Here is an 11,754-nt window from a genome sequence, read left to right as displayed (position 1 = left end):
CGGTGCGTGGGACATACGGGACAAACCCAACGGGCCAGCGGCGTATCCGGACATCGACCCGATTATCCGGATTCGCCCGCGGTCCTCCGTGGCTCATTTTCGATTCTTGTCCACGGGAAGCAAGCGGCGATGGTCAAGTTCGGCAAGAAGCTGCTGCTCAACGTCAACCCCGAGTGGGAAGGGTACGTCGCCTGCATGGACCATGGCAGCCGCATGCGCGTGAAGATGGCGCCTTCCGCGGCGCGAGGCAAGCGGCGCCGTGGAGCCCATCGCGCGCGCTCCTGCGGGCCGAGGCGAAGGATAGGCAACTCATGGAGCAAGTAGGCAATACCTCGAGTACCGCCAGCTCAAGAAGGACCTGAAGAAGCTCACGCTCCGCTCCAAGGACCCGAACGACCCGCTCTTCTCGCCCAAGTCGCAGGCCAAGATCGCCGAGTTTGGCGAGGCCGAGACGCGCAAGGAGCTGCAGCAAGAGTTTGAGAAGAAGCTGGACGCGGAGATTGAGAAGATCGTGCTCTTCTTCCTTACGAAGCAAGGCGAGTTTGCGCAGCGGCTCGCGACGTACCGCCAAGCGCAGCAGTCGCTTCAGTATGCGTCCGAGGCGCAGACCATCGCGAGCCTCGCCGACGGGTACCGCAAGATTGGCGAAGAGCTCGTGCATTTGCTGCACTACGTCGAACTCAACGCGACGGGGCTTCGCAAGATCCTCAAGAAGCACGACAAGAACAACAAGGCGCACAAGATCACGGACAACTACATTAGCACGCGCGTCGACGCCAACGTCTCGCACCTCCAGCAGCTCTACCACGACGAAGGTATGACATCCCATTCCCATGCTGCCACGTGCTTATGTTTCATGCTAGGTATCTCGGCCATCATCGCGACGATCCGCGTCGCGCTCAAGGACCTGCAGTCGCTCCAGGCCGACCTTGGTTTGCTGCCATCGCCGCTCGCCGCGCCGACGCCGTCGTACAAGTCGTCGTCGACGACCCTCGTCAAGATGGAGCGCTCGATCAGTGAGACGGAGCCGATTCTGAACAAGATCTCGGTGGCGCGCCAGCGGTTCGTATCCCTCTTCCACGTCCGTCGCACGTCTCATGCATGTACCTAGGTTGCATCAATCGACGCGGTATGCTAAGGCGATCGCCGCGCAGTCGCTGATCTTCGACTCGGATCTCTCAGAAGACGAAGAAGAGGTCGTGTACACAGCGTTCAAGGCCCAAAAGCCGTCCGAGATCTCGCGCTGGCTCAACATGATGAGCACATTCTTGTACATGACCAACTACTACATCGTCGCACCCACGGCCGGCGACTACGCCGAGCTGCTCGGCGGCTCGGCCGCGCTCAGCGGTATCGTGGTCGGTATGACGCCCGTCGCGTCGATGGTCTCGGCCGTCGTCTACTCGTGGTGGGCCAACAAGTCGTTCAAGTCGCCGCTGCTCTTCTCGACCGGCTGCCTCATCGTCGGCAACCTCCTCTACGCGCTCGCCTTGACCTACAACAGCTTTACGATGGTGCTGCTCGGCCGTGTCCTCAACGGTCTCGGTGGCGCGCGCTCGATCAACCGACGGTATCCAATCTTCTTGTTTTGGATCGATCCTGGATACTTATGATTCTTCGGTGATGGATAGATACATTGCCGACAACTACTCGCGCGAAGAGCGCACGATCGGGTCGGCCTTGTTTGTGACGTACTCTGCGCTGGGCATGTCGGCCGGCCCCGCCACCGCCGCCGCCCTCGACTACCTCCCGGACATGAAGATCTTTGGCGCGCTCGTCACCATCGTGACGTCGCCCGGCTGGCTCATGTGCGGTGCGTCCTTGCATGCATGCTGGGGTCACCAGAAACTCATGATTGTCTCGCTGTAGCGGTCTGGACGATCTACTTCTTTGGCGTCCTATTCTTCTTTGTCGAACCGGACCGCTCGGCGCGCGACAAGCTCATGCCGAACGCACGCGCTCGATGGTGGCGCTTGAATCCGGTCGCACCAACTCGGCCTCGGAGCACACGCCGCTGACGACGCGCGCGTCGATGACGGCTGGCCCGTCGCTCGGATCGCTCTGGAAGAACGTGCCGGTGGTCACGACGCTCTGCATCTACGTCGTGCTCAAGCTCGTGCTCGAGATCCTCATCACGTCCGCGACCGGCATCGTCGACTGGTACTTCCACTGGGGCTCCACCTCGGCCGGCATCTTCCTCGCGTTCCTCGGCCTCCTCATGTTCCCGTCCAACCTCCTCGTCGGCTGGCTCAGCTACCGGTACCTCGACGGCGAGCTCATCTTGTACTCGGAGATCCTCATGCTCGTCGGCATCATTGGCATCATCGTCTGGGCCGCCACCTACACGGTGTACCAGTACATCTTTGGCGCCGTCATGATCTACGTCTTCACGAACGTCCTCGAGGGCGTCAACATGAGCCTCCTCTCCAAGACGATCCCCAAGTCGTTTGCGCGCGGGACCTTCAACGCCGGTCTCCTCGCGACCGAAGCCGGTACGCTCGGCCGCGCGCTCGGCGACGGCGCCGTGAGTCTTGCCGGCTTGCATGGCATGGACCACCTCCTCAACGACACGTTCATCCCGATGGCGATTGTGACGCTCATCATCATCTTCCACACGATCCGCGTCTACCCGCTCCTCGTCAAGAGCAGCTACTAAGATGAAAGTACTTCTGCATGTTGGCGTCTTCTGGATTCGCATCGACGGTCATAGTGCAGAAGGCCCATCGCGACCGTCATGCAGGCGTCGCGTGTGGCCGATGAGCCTGCAGCGGTAGGATGGACAGCTTCGTCGTTGACGTAGATGGCGGCTCGCGCTTGCGTCGATCGTAGAGTAGGCTGCGACGGCTGGGAGAGGTTCGCTCGCAGGTAGAGCTGCAGCGATCTCGCCAAGGTCATGTGGCCCACGCCCAGCATGGCCATGGCGCGTGGAAGGCGGAGCACAGGAAGCAGGCTCGCGCTCGCTGCCGCCATGATCGACAGCCGCATCGCTTCCACGTCCAGAGCCTGCGCAATACATCCATGGTCATCGATTCATCGAGAGGGTTCCATGGCCCATGTCACCGCCTCGTGCTTGCAGGTCCGCAGCGCTTCTTGCTTTGCAGCATGCCATCATCATGGAACTCCTCTCTCACTGGCTAAGTGCAACGTTGCAGATAGCGTGCACCAGATGGGGATTGGTCGATACTGGCTGGGATGGAAATTCAAAGTATTTTGGCCAATCCGCGTTGCGTATTAGGTAACGGAGTCCGCGGATTGGTTGGATTTGAATTTTCAAATCCCGAATTCAAACAAAGGGCAGAAGCGGATTTTGGATGACGACGGACGACCGGACCGCCATCGCGCCGACCGAGCGCCACATGGAGGCAGCGCGCGAGGTAGACATGCCCATGGACGACGCTGCCATCGTGCGACCGATGGAGGCAGCGCCCGAGGAGGAAGCTGTCGAGGAAGACGCTACCAGCAGCGTCCCCATGGGCGACGTCCAAGACGAAGCACATGAAGCTGAGGAAGAGCCGATGCATGAGGAAGAGCCCCTCGAGGGCAACAAAGCGCTCGATGGCGACGTCGAGGAGGCTGTCAACGAAGCTGTGGGTGTCGTTGAAGAGGAGAGCGCTGCTGCCCCGGCGACGAACGAGACGGCCGCTCCCGAGCTCGAAGAAGCACCTGCCCGCGACGAGGTCCTCGATGAGTCTGCGGTCGGAGCCGAACCCGAGGCTCTGCATGAAGCTTCGTCGGCGCGGGAGCCTCTCATGACGCCGGCAAAGACCAGCACGATGGCCTCGGAAGCCTCGGTCGACGCTGTGTATGCGACGCCAGAAGCCAATGGTGCGTCGCCTGCTTTCAGCGGGGACATTTCGTATGACGGTCCAAGCCACTTTGACTTAAACACGCCGAGTGCCAAGAACCTCCGCGAGGGCGACGAGGATGCTAAGACGGCCTTTGTCAAGACCCCATACAAGCAGCCGAACGCCAAGCTGAGCTACACGTCGCTGGAGCTCCAAGCCATCAAAGCGCGCCGGGCTGAGATCGAGAAGGAGAAGCTCCGCAACGAAAAGTACCGTCTTCTCGCGCAGAAGCAGTCGACGCACCAAATGGTCGAACGCTCGACCAAGCCGCTGACGCTGCCGATCACGCCCGAGCTGCTCAGCACCAAGCGCGGCGCGTTCCGCTGCGCTGGCCACGACGCAATGCACCCGTGCACGCCCGAGTGCGATCGCAAGGCCGCCGTCTTGACGGCCGAAGAGCTCGTCGCGCGCCCGGACCGCGTGCGTATCCCGTCGTCCAAGCCACTGCGTACGACGTCGGCCCACTCGCCGTTCCTCCAGACAGCAACCCGCGCCCGTCGCAGCGACGTCACCGAAGCCAGCTACACGGACAAGAGCAACGGGCCCATCTCGGCCGCCGATCTTGTGTGCCGCAAGCCCCGCGCAGCGTCACCAGTCCGCGTTCTCAAGCGCACGGTGCCGGCGTCACCGTTCCTCGCGACCAAGCACCGCGCCAAGAAGCCGCGCTTCGACGACAAGGAGAACATGGACCCGTCGCCGACTGTCGTGATGACGGCGGAAGCGCTCGTGGCGCGACCGCTGCACACCAAGATGACACAAAAGGACGATGTCGCCAAGAGAGCCATCACGATCGCGATGGCGCCCCACCTCGCCACCATGGAGCGTGCGACTCTGCAAGCGACGTACCGCAAGGCCGTACCGCTCATCGACGAGGACGCGATCGAGCTCGCCAAGCCGTTCCACGCCTCGCCCGTGCCATCGTCGTTGCACAAGCAAAGCAAGCTCAAGAAGACGCGCCGGTCGCCGCTCGCGACGGTGCAAGCCACGACGCCGCCGCTCAAGTCGCTCGAGCGCCACGCCAAGTACAAGGCCGAGTTCGAGGCGCGCACGAAGCAGCAGCGCGACGACGACGACGCCAAGCGCGTTTTCAAAGCACAGCCCATGCCGATCGTCTCGATGCATGCGCCGGTCATCAAGTCCAAGACGCCGCTCACGGTTGCCGCGCCGTTCCAGTGCCCTGGCGACGTCTTCCACGAGCGCCACCTCGAGCGCATGCAGGCGCTCCGCGAGCAGGCCGAGGACGATATGCGCAACATGATGCGTGTCAAGGCGACGCCGATCCTGCTCGCGACGCACAACGTCGGCGTCGCGCCGTCGACCAAGCCCCTGACCGAGGCCAAGAGCCCGTCGCTGGCGCTCAAGCGGCGCATGGTCGACCGCGCGGCGTACGACAAGAAGGAGCAGGAGCGCCGCCAGCGGGACGAGGAGGCGCGCCGGGTGCTCGCCGACGAGGCCGCGCGGAAGGAGCAGGAAGATCTCAAGGCGTACCGCAAGAACGAGCTCACGTTTCGCGCGCTCAAGCGGCGAAGGACCAAGGTGCAGGAGTAGTTTGTATTACATGTAAAAGTCGAGGAGGAATTTCTTGTAGATGGTCATAAACTTGGCGAGGAACGCTTCGAGGTGGAAGATGGCCTTCTGGCCGCACTGGAGGCGGTGCTCCTACGTGCAAGACACGAGTGAGGACGACATGGCGATGGAGACGTGGAGAGACGTAGTAGGCGGCGTAGTGGGCGAGTTCGTGCTTGAGGTCGTCGTCGAGCCGGCACGTGAGCTCGCGAAGAAGCACCTTGAGGATGATGTCGGACGGAATGCAGTTGGAGAGGAGCTCGTATAATTTATCGCGGGCCTTGAGGAGGCTGCCGGGACTCTGTTCCTGGAGCACGTCCTTGGCGAGACCGGCAATGTACTCTTCCCACTCGGGCAGCGGGATCGGCTGGTCGGCCATGAACGGGTAGCTATGTACATGCATCAACATGGGTCGCCGTGGCAGCTTGAGGTACTTTTGGACGCGACAGGTCTCGAGCATGAGCAAGGCGCGGCGCAGGTTGCGCTCCGACTTTTTCGCGATCTCCATGGCCAGCGGCGCGCAGAACGAGAGGTTCTCCTTGACGCAGACCTTTTGCAGGACGCTGACAATCTACATGCGCATCCGTTTGTGGTGATGATGATGATGATGGAGGGAGATTGTGGTACCTCGTCGTGCGTCGGCGCGCCGATGCGGATGCCCAGGCAACGCGAGCGCAGCGGGTCAATCACCTTGGACGGGCTGTTGCAGCAGAGGATGAGGCGGCAGGAGCCCGTGTACTTTTCCATCGTGCGACGCAATGCATGCTGCGCGGCCTTGGAGAGCTGGTCGACTTCGACGAGAACGACGACCTTGAACTGCTTTTGCGCGTTCGTGTCGGCCAAGCGGTACATGGCGATTTCCTTGATGACCTCTTGGACGACGAGCCGGTCGTCGTTGCCAACGTCGGAGGGGTTCATCTCAATGTGGTAGTTGGAGGCGACCGTCGTGATCTCGACCTTCTTGGACTGCGTCGGGTGCTTGAACGTCTTGTGCTCGAGGCGCGTCTTGAGCGCGTTGGGGCCGTAGAGCTCCTTGAGGAGCGCCATGACGCGGGTCTTCTTGCCCGCGCCCGAGGGCCCATAGATGAGCAGATGGGGCAGCTCTTCCGAGGCCGCTAGGCGCTTGAGGCGGTCGCTGATCGGCGCATGGAAGTCCAGGCGGTCGAGGCTCGTCGGGCGGTGCGCGTCGACCCACAGCATTCGGCCACTTGTGGGGTTGGCGGAAAAATGGAAATTGGCGCGCCGCAACCCTAAAACACGTGTCTTTTTATGCCAAAGGTTTTATTTTGCATACAACAATACAGTACACAACCACGCTCTTTATTATAATATCGTTTCAATCGACCGATCGCACCATTGTATTTTAATCAACTGGAAACCGCAGCTTATGCAGCACGACGGCGCGCTGCTGCTCATGCTCCCGAGCTTCCGGCGCTGCCTCGAGGACGACCAGCTGCATGCGATGGAGATGGCCTATGGCATGCGCCGCCCAGGCCAGGTAGCCCATGGGCTACGCGCCCAAGCGACGACCTCCAAACACCTCGAGCGCTACACGTCCTGGAAGCTCGACCCGACCAAGATCGACGCGCTCGTCCAGGCCGAGCAAAAGGCGCGGCCGCGCTGGCCCGCGTGACGTCGACGCATTGCGAGCCTGACGGAAGCGCCATGGAGCTCGAGTTCTACGCGTCGGGCAAGCGTGGCATGCTCTTCGTCAATAAGCTCAGGACGGCCTTGGTCAAGGTGCAAAAGCTCGACGGGCACGGGATCGAGGTCATCGAGAAGGAGACCAAGTGGCTGCGTATCGTCAACCGCGTCTCGATCGGGCCGCGGCTCCTCGGCGCCGGCGACGGGTACTTGATGTGCGAATTCCTCGCCGACGGCGTCGACGTCGTCGCCTTTCTGCAGCGCCCCTCGACGTCGCGCGCCGACGCCACCTGGTGTCTTCGCAGCGTCCTGTACCAAGTGCGTGGCCGAATTGCCTCTTGCAGTATGTCCGTGGAGGCCTCATGCGTGCTCTACGAGTAGTGCTACGCCGATCGGCTCGGCATCAACAAGGCCGAGATGAGCCACCCGATGCGCCACATCATCGTCGTCGGTGCCCGCGTCGTCTTCGTCGACTTTGAGAAATGCACGTACGGCCGGCAGCGACGGAATGTTACCCAAGTCTGCCAGGTACTGTAGTCCATGCGCAACGTGAGGACGACGACGACGACGACTAGTTCCTGGCCTCGCCACGCATCGTGTCGGCGGTCGCGGCCAAAGGCCACAGCTTCGCCCTCGACAAGCTGCGCGCAGCGACCAAAGCGTACAAGGCCAACCCGCACTCGTCGACGCTGGCCGCCATCTTGCAAGCGCTGCATCTCGCATGAGCCGCCGCGTCGCGCGACCCGATGCCAATCAACCATGGCGTCATGGGCGCCGCTAAGATGAGAGCTCCATGTCGCCTCGCGCCCATCGTGCGGCAACGACGCCACCGCTAGGTAAAGAGGATAAGGTCCGTGGATGGCCTGCGATAGCGCGGATGGGTTGTCTTGTCCATCGCCGGTCGCATGAAGCGACGCTGTCTGCAGGTCCATTCGCCTGCGCTGCTGAGGCATGGGCTACCTGGTCGCGTGGGCCTCATGTGCGACGATGGATCTGGCCCGCCCGATGGCACCTTTTGATTCGCTGAAATCGTCGTATATTTGTCCAATCCGGAGACGTCCCTTTCGCAGCAGATCCCATTTCGCTTTGTGTCCGTACGATAGCAACATGTTTCCGGCCTTTGGCACGACGGGCGGCGCGCGGGTAGGCGGGCAGGAAGGCCATGGCCATGGCCTTAGCCCAGCATGTAGGCGTCCTTGGTGGAGTTCAACGCGGGCAAGATGACGGCGGCGCCCAAGGAGGCGGGCAGCACCAAGCTCGTCGTGACGCCCGACCTCCAGAAGGGCAAGATCCTCCTCATCCGCGAAGACGACCAGCTGCTCCACTTCAAGTGGAAGAGCCGCACGACGGGCGTCGTCACCGACGTACGGCCCACCCTTGGCGCCTCCTCCGACGGCTCATGCGAACTAGGACTTTATCATCTTTCCGAACGACGCGTCGTTCCAGAAGGTCGACACGGGCCGCGCCGACGACCGTGTCTACGTCCTCCAGTACAAGGGCTCGTCGCGGCGATTCTTCTTCTGGATGCAGGTGAGATCCATCGGCGTGTAATCCGTGGTCGCTCATACGACGATGAATCGCAGAACAAGGACAGCGCGAAGGATGCCGAGCAAGCCAAGAAGCTCGACGAGCTCATGAACACGGCGCAGACGGCGGCGCCAGCGTCGGGCGCATCGCGCCAGGACAACGACCCGAACGCGCCTCTGGACCACAGCGCCATCATGCAAATGCTCGGGTATCCTGCGTGTTGCATCGCCGCCCTCTCCACATACTTACTGGCCATGCTAGGGCGATGGGCGGCGGCGCGGGCAATGGCGCGGGCTCGAGCACGGTGCAGATGGCCGAGCTCCAGCAAATCTTGCAGCACATGGGCATGCCGCCGGGCAGCAGCGCGGGCGCGACCGCCAACCCTTGTACATATCAATGCGATGCTTCGATGGCTCATGCTGCTTTCGTAGCGACGGCGTCGGTCGTGACGTCGCCTGCCCCGTCGGCGGTCCCGACGTCGCCCCACGACGACGACGACGACGACGACGACGAAGACGTCAACATGGAAGACATGACGGAGGAAGAGCTCCTGCGCTTGGCGATCGAAGAGAGCATGCGCGACGTCCAGGACGACTCGGCCCACGACACGGAAGGTCCGCAGTCGCCCTAGATAACACTCGAAATCCATTTCCCTTTCTCAACACGTCTTGACCTGTAGTCGCGCCACCGACCGCCATCCCTGCACCGACCGCCATCCCGACGCCGTCGATCCAGCTGGCCGACCTCCAGCGTGCGATGGCCGCTGCCCTCAACGTAATCCAAGATCCCCAGGCGGCATGCCCGTCGAGAACGCCAACATATTCTGCGTGTAGGTGCAACAAGCTCCGACGCGCCCCGTGTCGATCACGGCGCTCTTGCAGCAGCCGGCGGTGGCCGCGCTCCTCGAGGACCCGGAAGTGCAGGCGACGCTGCTGCCACTGCTGCCCGAGACGCTGCAGACGCCGCACGAACTGCTCTCGACGGCGCGGACGCCGCAGCTGCGGCAGTGCGTCGGCGCGCTCAGCCACGCGCTCAACTCGTCCAACTTTAACGGGATTCTGAGCAACTTTGGCTTGAATGCCAACGCCGGCCACGCGCAGCTCATGCGCGGCGACGGTATGGCAAGTATGAGGACGAAGGCGACTCATGCTGGACGTGACAGGTGTCGGCGCGTTCTTGGCGGCGGTGCAAGCCTGGGGCGAGGCCAACAAGTCCAACTAACCAGCTTCTTGCAATATGGGCCTAATGCAAGGTGGTTGTGCTTTCTTGATGGATCGCAGCACCACGTCGACGCGCTAGGACTGCGCATCGGAGTCGTGGCTGCGTCAACAGAGGTAAACAGACTGGTTAGTTTCTATGCAATTGGCGTTTACTCTTCCTTCTTGATGTCGCCAAACTGCTGCTGGATCTCGGCGTCGTAAATGGCTTGGGGCTTCTCCTGCGAGAAGAGGTCGTGGCCCCGGCGCGTCTCTAGACAGCTGCGTGAGCACGCAGATAGAGAGGAGGAGGAGGTCGTACTGTAGACCATGGGCGCGGCGCAGATGCCGAGGCCGAGGACGACGCCGACGAAGACCTTGCCGCCTTCGCGGATCGGAAGCGCGTTCAGGGCACGGTCGATCATGGCAGTCGAGCGAATTGGGGAATGCGAAGCTTCATGGCGACCCTGGATATGCGTGAGGCCATTGGCTGAAATGCGCTGCGCATAATATGTCGGTCTACCTTGCAGTTTGTATCCAGATATTGGTTTTCTATTGAATGACGCCAGAAACGCGAAAGGATTGGCAGATTTTACAAGCGCGGACACCCAGGATTGGGTGCGTTAGATGTGGCATATGCCACTATCGGCTGCGAAGCGGCGCCTGCAACTTGACGTCGCCGAGCACCTCGGCGGGCCCGCTCGAGGGCAAAGCGGGTTCCGTCCCTAGCAATAGGATTGACATGTATTACGTTGAGCTATGAAAATTGCAACGTAGGGATTTCCCAGGAGCAGCGATGGAAGGTACAGTCGTGTCTATGCAACAACTGCAGCGAGCGCCGTCGAAGTCAGGAGAAGCCACCGCGAACGTATTGCCCCTTCTTCCATATAAATGCGGTACAATGCATCTGCGAGGGTACACGACCGGGCCACACCTCTGGTATGGTGTCATGCGCTTTCCTCTCGACGACAATGCTACTAGTACGCCATGGTCCATGTGCCGAATTTAATGGCGTGCGATGCCATTGGGCGATTGTCGTAAAACTGGACGTGCATTGGCTGAGCCTCTTTTCTGCCTTAGGATTGGCCAAAACTACCCCTTAATAATATAAATCGGAGAAGATATAGATACTGTATATTTGTATGTACAGGTGAAAAAAATATTCTGTATGCAATTGGATTGGCTACAATAAATCGATGCGCGCGATGCCATTGGCAATAATCCGACGGCCCATCGACGCCAAGCGTTTGCACGGTGGCATTCTGCAAGTATGCTGCGCTCGATCATCTCGCGGGGCCTCTCGACGACGGCCGTGCCGCAGTTCAGCGGGAAGCTCAAGCACCCGGCGAAGCGCGCTGCGCACCTCATGAACCAGCTCAACGAAGAGGAGGTGGCCAAAAGCTTTGCCCGCAACCACCTCGGCAAGTTCAAGCCCGGCGACGCCGTCGAGGTCGAGATGCTCCTCAACAAGACGACGACCAAGATCCAGCGCGTCAAGGGCGTCGTCATCGGCGAGCGCAACCGCGGCCTCGCGAGCTCGTTCATCATCCGCAACCACATCGCCGAGTGCGGCTACGAGCAAAAGATCTTTATCCACTCGCCGCTCCTGCACTCGGTCAAGGTCCTCAAGGAAAAGTTCATCTCGAACGGCAAGAAGAAGGTCCGGCGCGCCAAGCTCTACTACCTCCGCGACAAGGCCCCGCGCTTCACGACCGTGTAAGGTGTGCAGGATGTAATAGAAGACAAGACGACGACGACAGCGACGTGTGCATACCCTTCCTGTCCTCATATGCCCTCCATGCAAGCCGACAGGACGCAGACAGGACGCAGACGCAACGTGGATGCAGTGCATTACAAGCGATACAGGGCATATGCGATCTAGCGGCGCTTGCGGGCGGCGGCCTTGCGCTCCATCGCGGACGGGCCCGTGACGACGCGGCCCTTGGCCTCGACAGGCGCCGCCTTCTTGGCGGCCG

General features: G+C 61.3%; 9 protein-coding genes across 9 annotated transcripts in view; 6 read left to right on the top strand and 3 right to left on the bottom strand.

Moving 5' to 3' along the window:
- Positions 1–108: 108 nt before the first annotated feature.
- On the top strand, positions 109–2,671 carry SPRG_07606 (hypothetical protein). The gene is made up of 6 exons (XM_012346891.1): positions 109–182; positions 325–815; positions 864–1,062; positions 1,112–1,570; positions 1,632–1,813; positions 1,870–2,671. The coding sequence occupies exons 1-6, from the start codon at positions 130–132 to the stop codon at positions 2,016–2,018; spliced, it is 1,533 nt and encodes a 510-aa protein (XP_012202281.1). The 5' UTR covers positions 109–129; the 3' UTR covers positions 2,019–2,671.
- Positions 2,672–3,286: 615 nt separating this feature from the next.
- Positions 3,287–5,435, top strand: SPRG_07605 (hypothetical protein). The gene has a single exon (XM_012346890.1). The coding sequence runs from the start codon at positions 3,312–3,314 to the stop codon at positions 5,391–5,393; it is 2,082 nt and encodes a 693-aa protein (XP_012202280.1). The 5' UTR covers positions 3,287–3,311; the 3' UTR covers positions 5,394–5,435.
- Positions 5,346–6,646, bottom strand: SPRG_07604 (hypothetical protein). Its single transcript, XM_012346889.1, has 4 exons — positions 6,039–6,646; positions 5,846–5,982; positions 5,557–5,800; positions 5,346–5,504 (listed from the first exon to the last, which is right to left on the bottom strand). Exons 1-4 carry the CDS (start codon positions 6,609–6,611, stop codon positions 5,400–5,402), a joined length of 1,059 nt encoding a protein of 352 aa, XP_012202279.1. The 5' UTR covers positions 6,612–6,646; the 3' UTR covers positions 5,346–5,399.
- A 152-nt stretch (positions 6,647–6,798) lies between these two features.
- Positions 6,799–7,044, top strand: SPRG_07603 (hypothetical protein; the record flags this gene model as incomplete). Its single annotated transcript, XM_012346888.1, has 2 exons — positions 6,799–6,909; positions 6,958–7,044. 2 exons carry the CDS (start codon positions 6,799–6,801, stop codon positions 7,042–7,044), a joined length of 198 nt encoding a protein of 65 aa, XP_012202278.1.
- A 32-nt stretch (positions 7,045–7,076) lies between these two features.
- Positions 7,077–7,812, top strand: SPRG_07602 (hypothetical protein; the record flags this gene model as incomplete). The annotated part of the gene is made up of 3 exons (XM_012346887.1): positions 7,077–7,373; positions 7,437–7,583; positions 7,631–7,812. The coding sequence occupies 3 exons, from the start codon at positions 7,077–7,079 to the stop codon at positions 7,778–7,780; spliced, it is 594 nt and encodes a 197-aa protein (XP_012202277.1). The 3' UTR covers positions 7,781–7,812.
- Positions 7,813–8,136: 324 nt separating this feature from the next.
- Positions 8,137–9,825, top strand: SPRG_07601 (hypothetical protein). Its single transcript, XM_012346886.1, has 9 exons — positions 8,137–8,198; positions 8,246–8,419; positions 8,466–8,585; positions 8,639–8,790; positions 8,844–8,968; positions 9,014–9,196; positions 9,262–9,356; positions 9,416–9,698; positions 9,745–9,825. Exons 1-9 carry the CDS (start codon positions 8,163–8,165, stop codon positions 9,801–9,803), a joined length of 1,227 nt encoding a protein of 408 aa, XP_012202276.1. The 5' UTR covers positions 8,137–8,162; the 3' UTR covers positions 9,804–9,825.
- Positions 9,826–9,928: 103 nt separating this feature from the next.
- On the bottom strand, positions 9,929–10,249 carry SPRG_07600 (hypothetical protein). Its single transcript, XM_012346885.1, has 2 exons — positions 10,101–10,249; positions 9,929–10,052 (listed from the first exon to the last, which is right to left on the bottom strand). The coding sequence occupies exons 1-2, from the start codon at positions 10,201–10,203 to the stop codon at positions 9,952–9,954; spliced, it is 204 nt and encodes a 67-aa protein (XP_012202275.1). The 5' UTR covers positions 10,204–10,249; the 3' UTR covers positions 9,929–9,951.
- Positions 10,250–11,006: 757 nt separating this feature from the next.
- Positions 11,007–11,558, top strand: SPRG_07599 (50S ribosomal protein L19). The gene has a single exon (XM_012346884.1). The coding sequence runs from the start codon at positions 11,049–11,051 to the stop codon at positions 11,496–11,498; it is 450 nt and encodes a 149-aa protein (XP_012202274.1). The 5' UTR covers positions 11,007–11,048; the 3' UTR covers positions 11,499–11,558.
- A 98-nt stretch (positions 11,559–11,656) lies between these two features.
- The window catches only part of SPRG_20423 (hypothetical protein), a gene marked incomplete at both ends in the record, with an annotated part of 2,142 nt that continues 2,044 nt past the window's right edge, over positions 11,657–11,754 (bottom strand). The window contains one exon of the mRNA XM_012347016.1: positions 11,657–11,743. Coding sequence (XP_012202406.1) covers positions 11,657–11,743 — 87 coding nt within the window. The remainder of the gene's footprint in view (positions 11,744–11,754) is intronic.

This window comes from Saprolegnia parasitica, assembly GCF_000151545.1.
Source record: "Saprolegnia parasitica CBS 223.65 unplaced genomic scaffold supercont2.32, whole genome shotgun sequence".
NCBI lineage: Eukaryota > Oomycota > Saprolegniomycetes > Saprolegniales > Saprolegniaceae > Saprolegnia > Saprolegnia parasitica.
The sequence above is the reverse complement of the archived record's forward strand: the minus strand, read 5'-3'. Positions and strand labels throughout refer to the sequence as shown.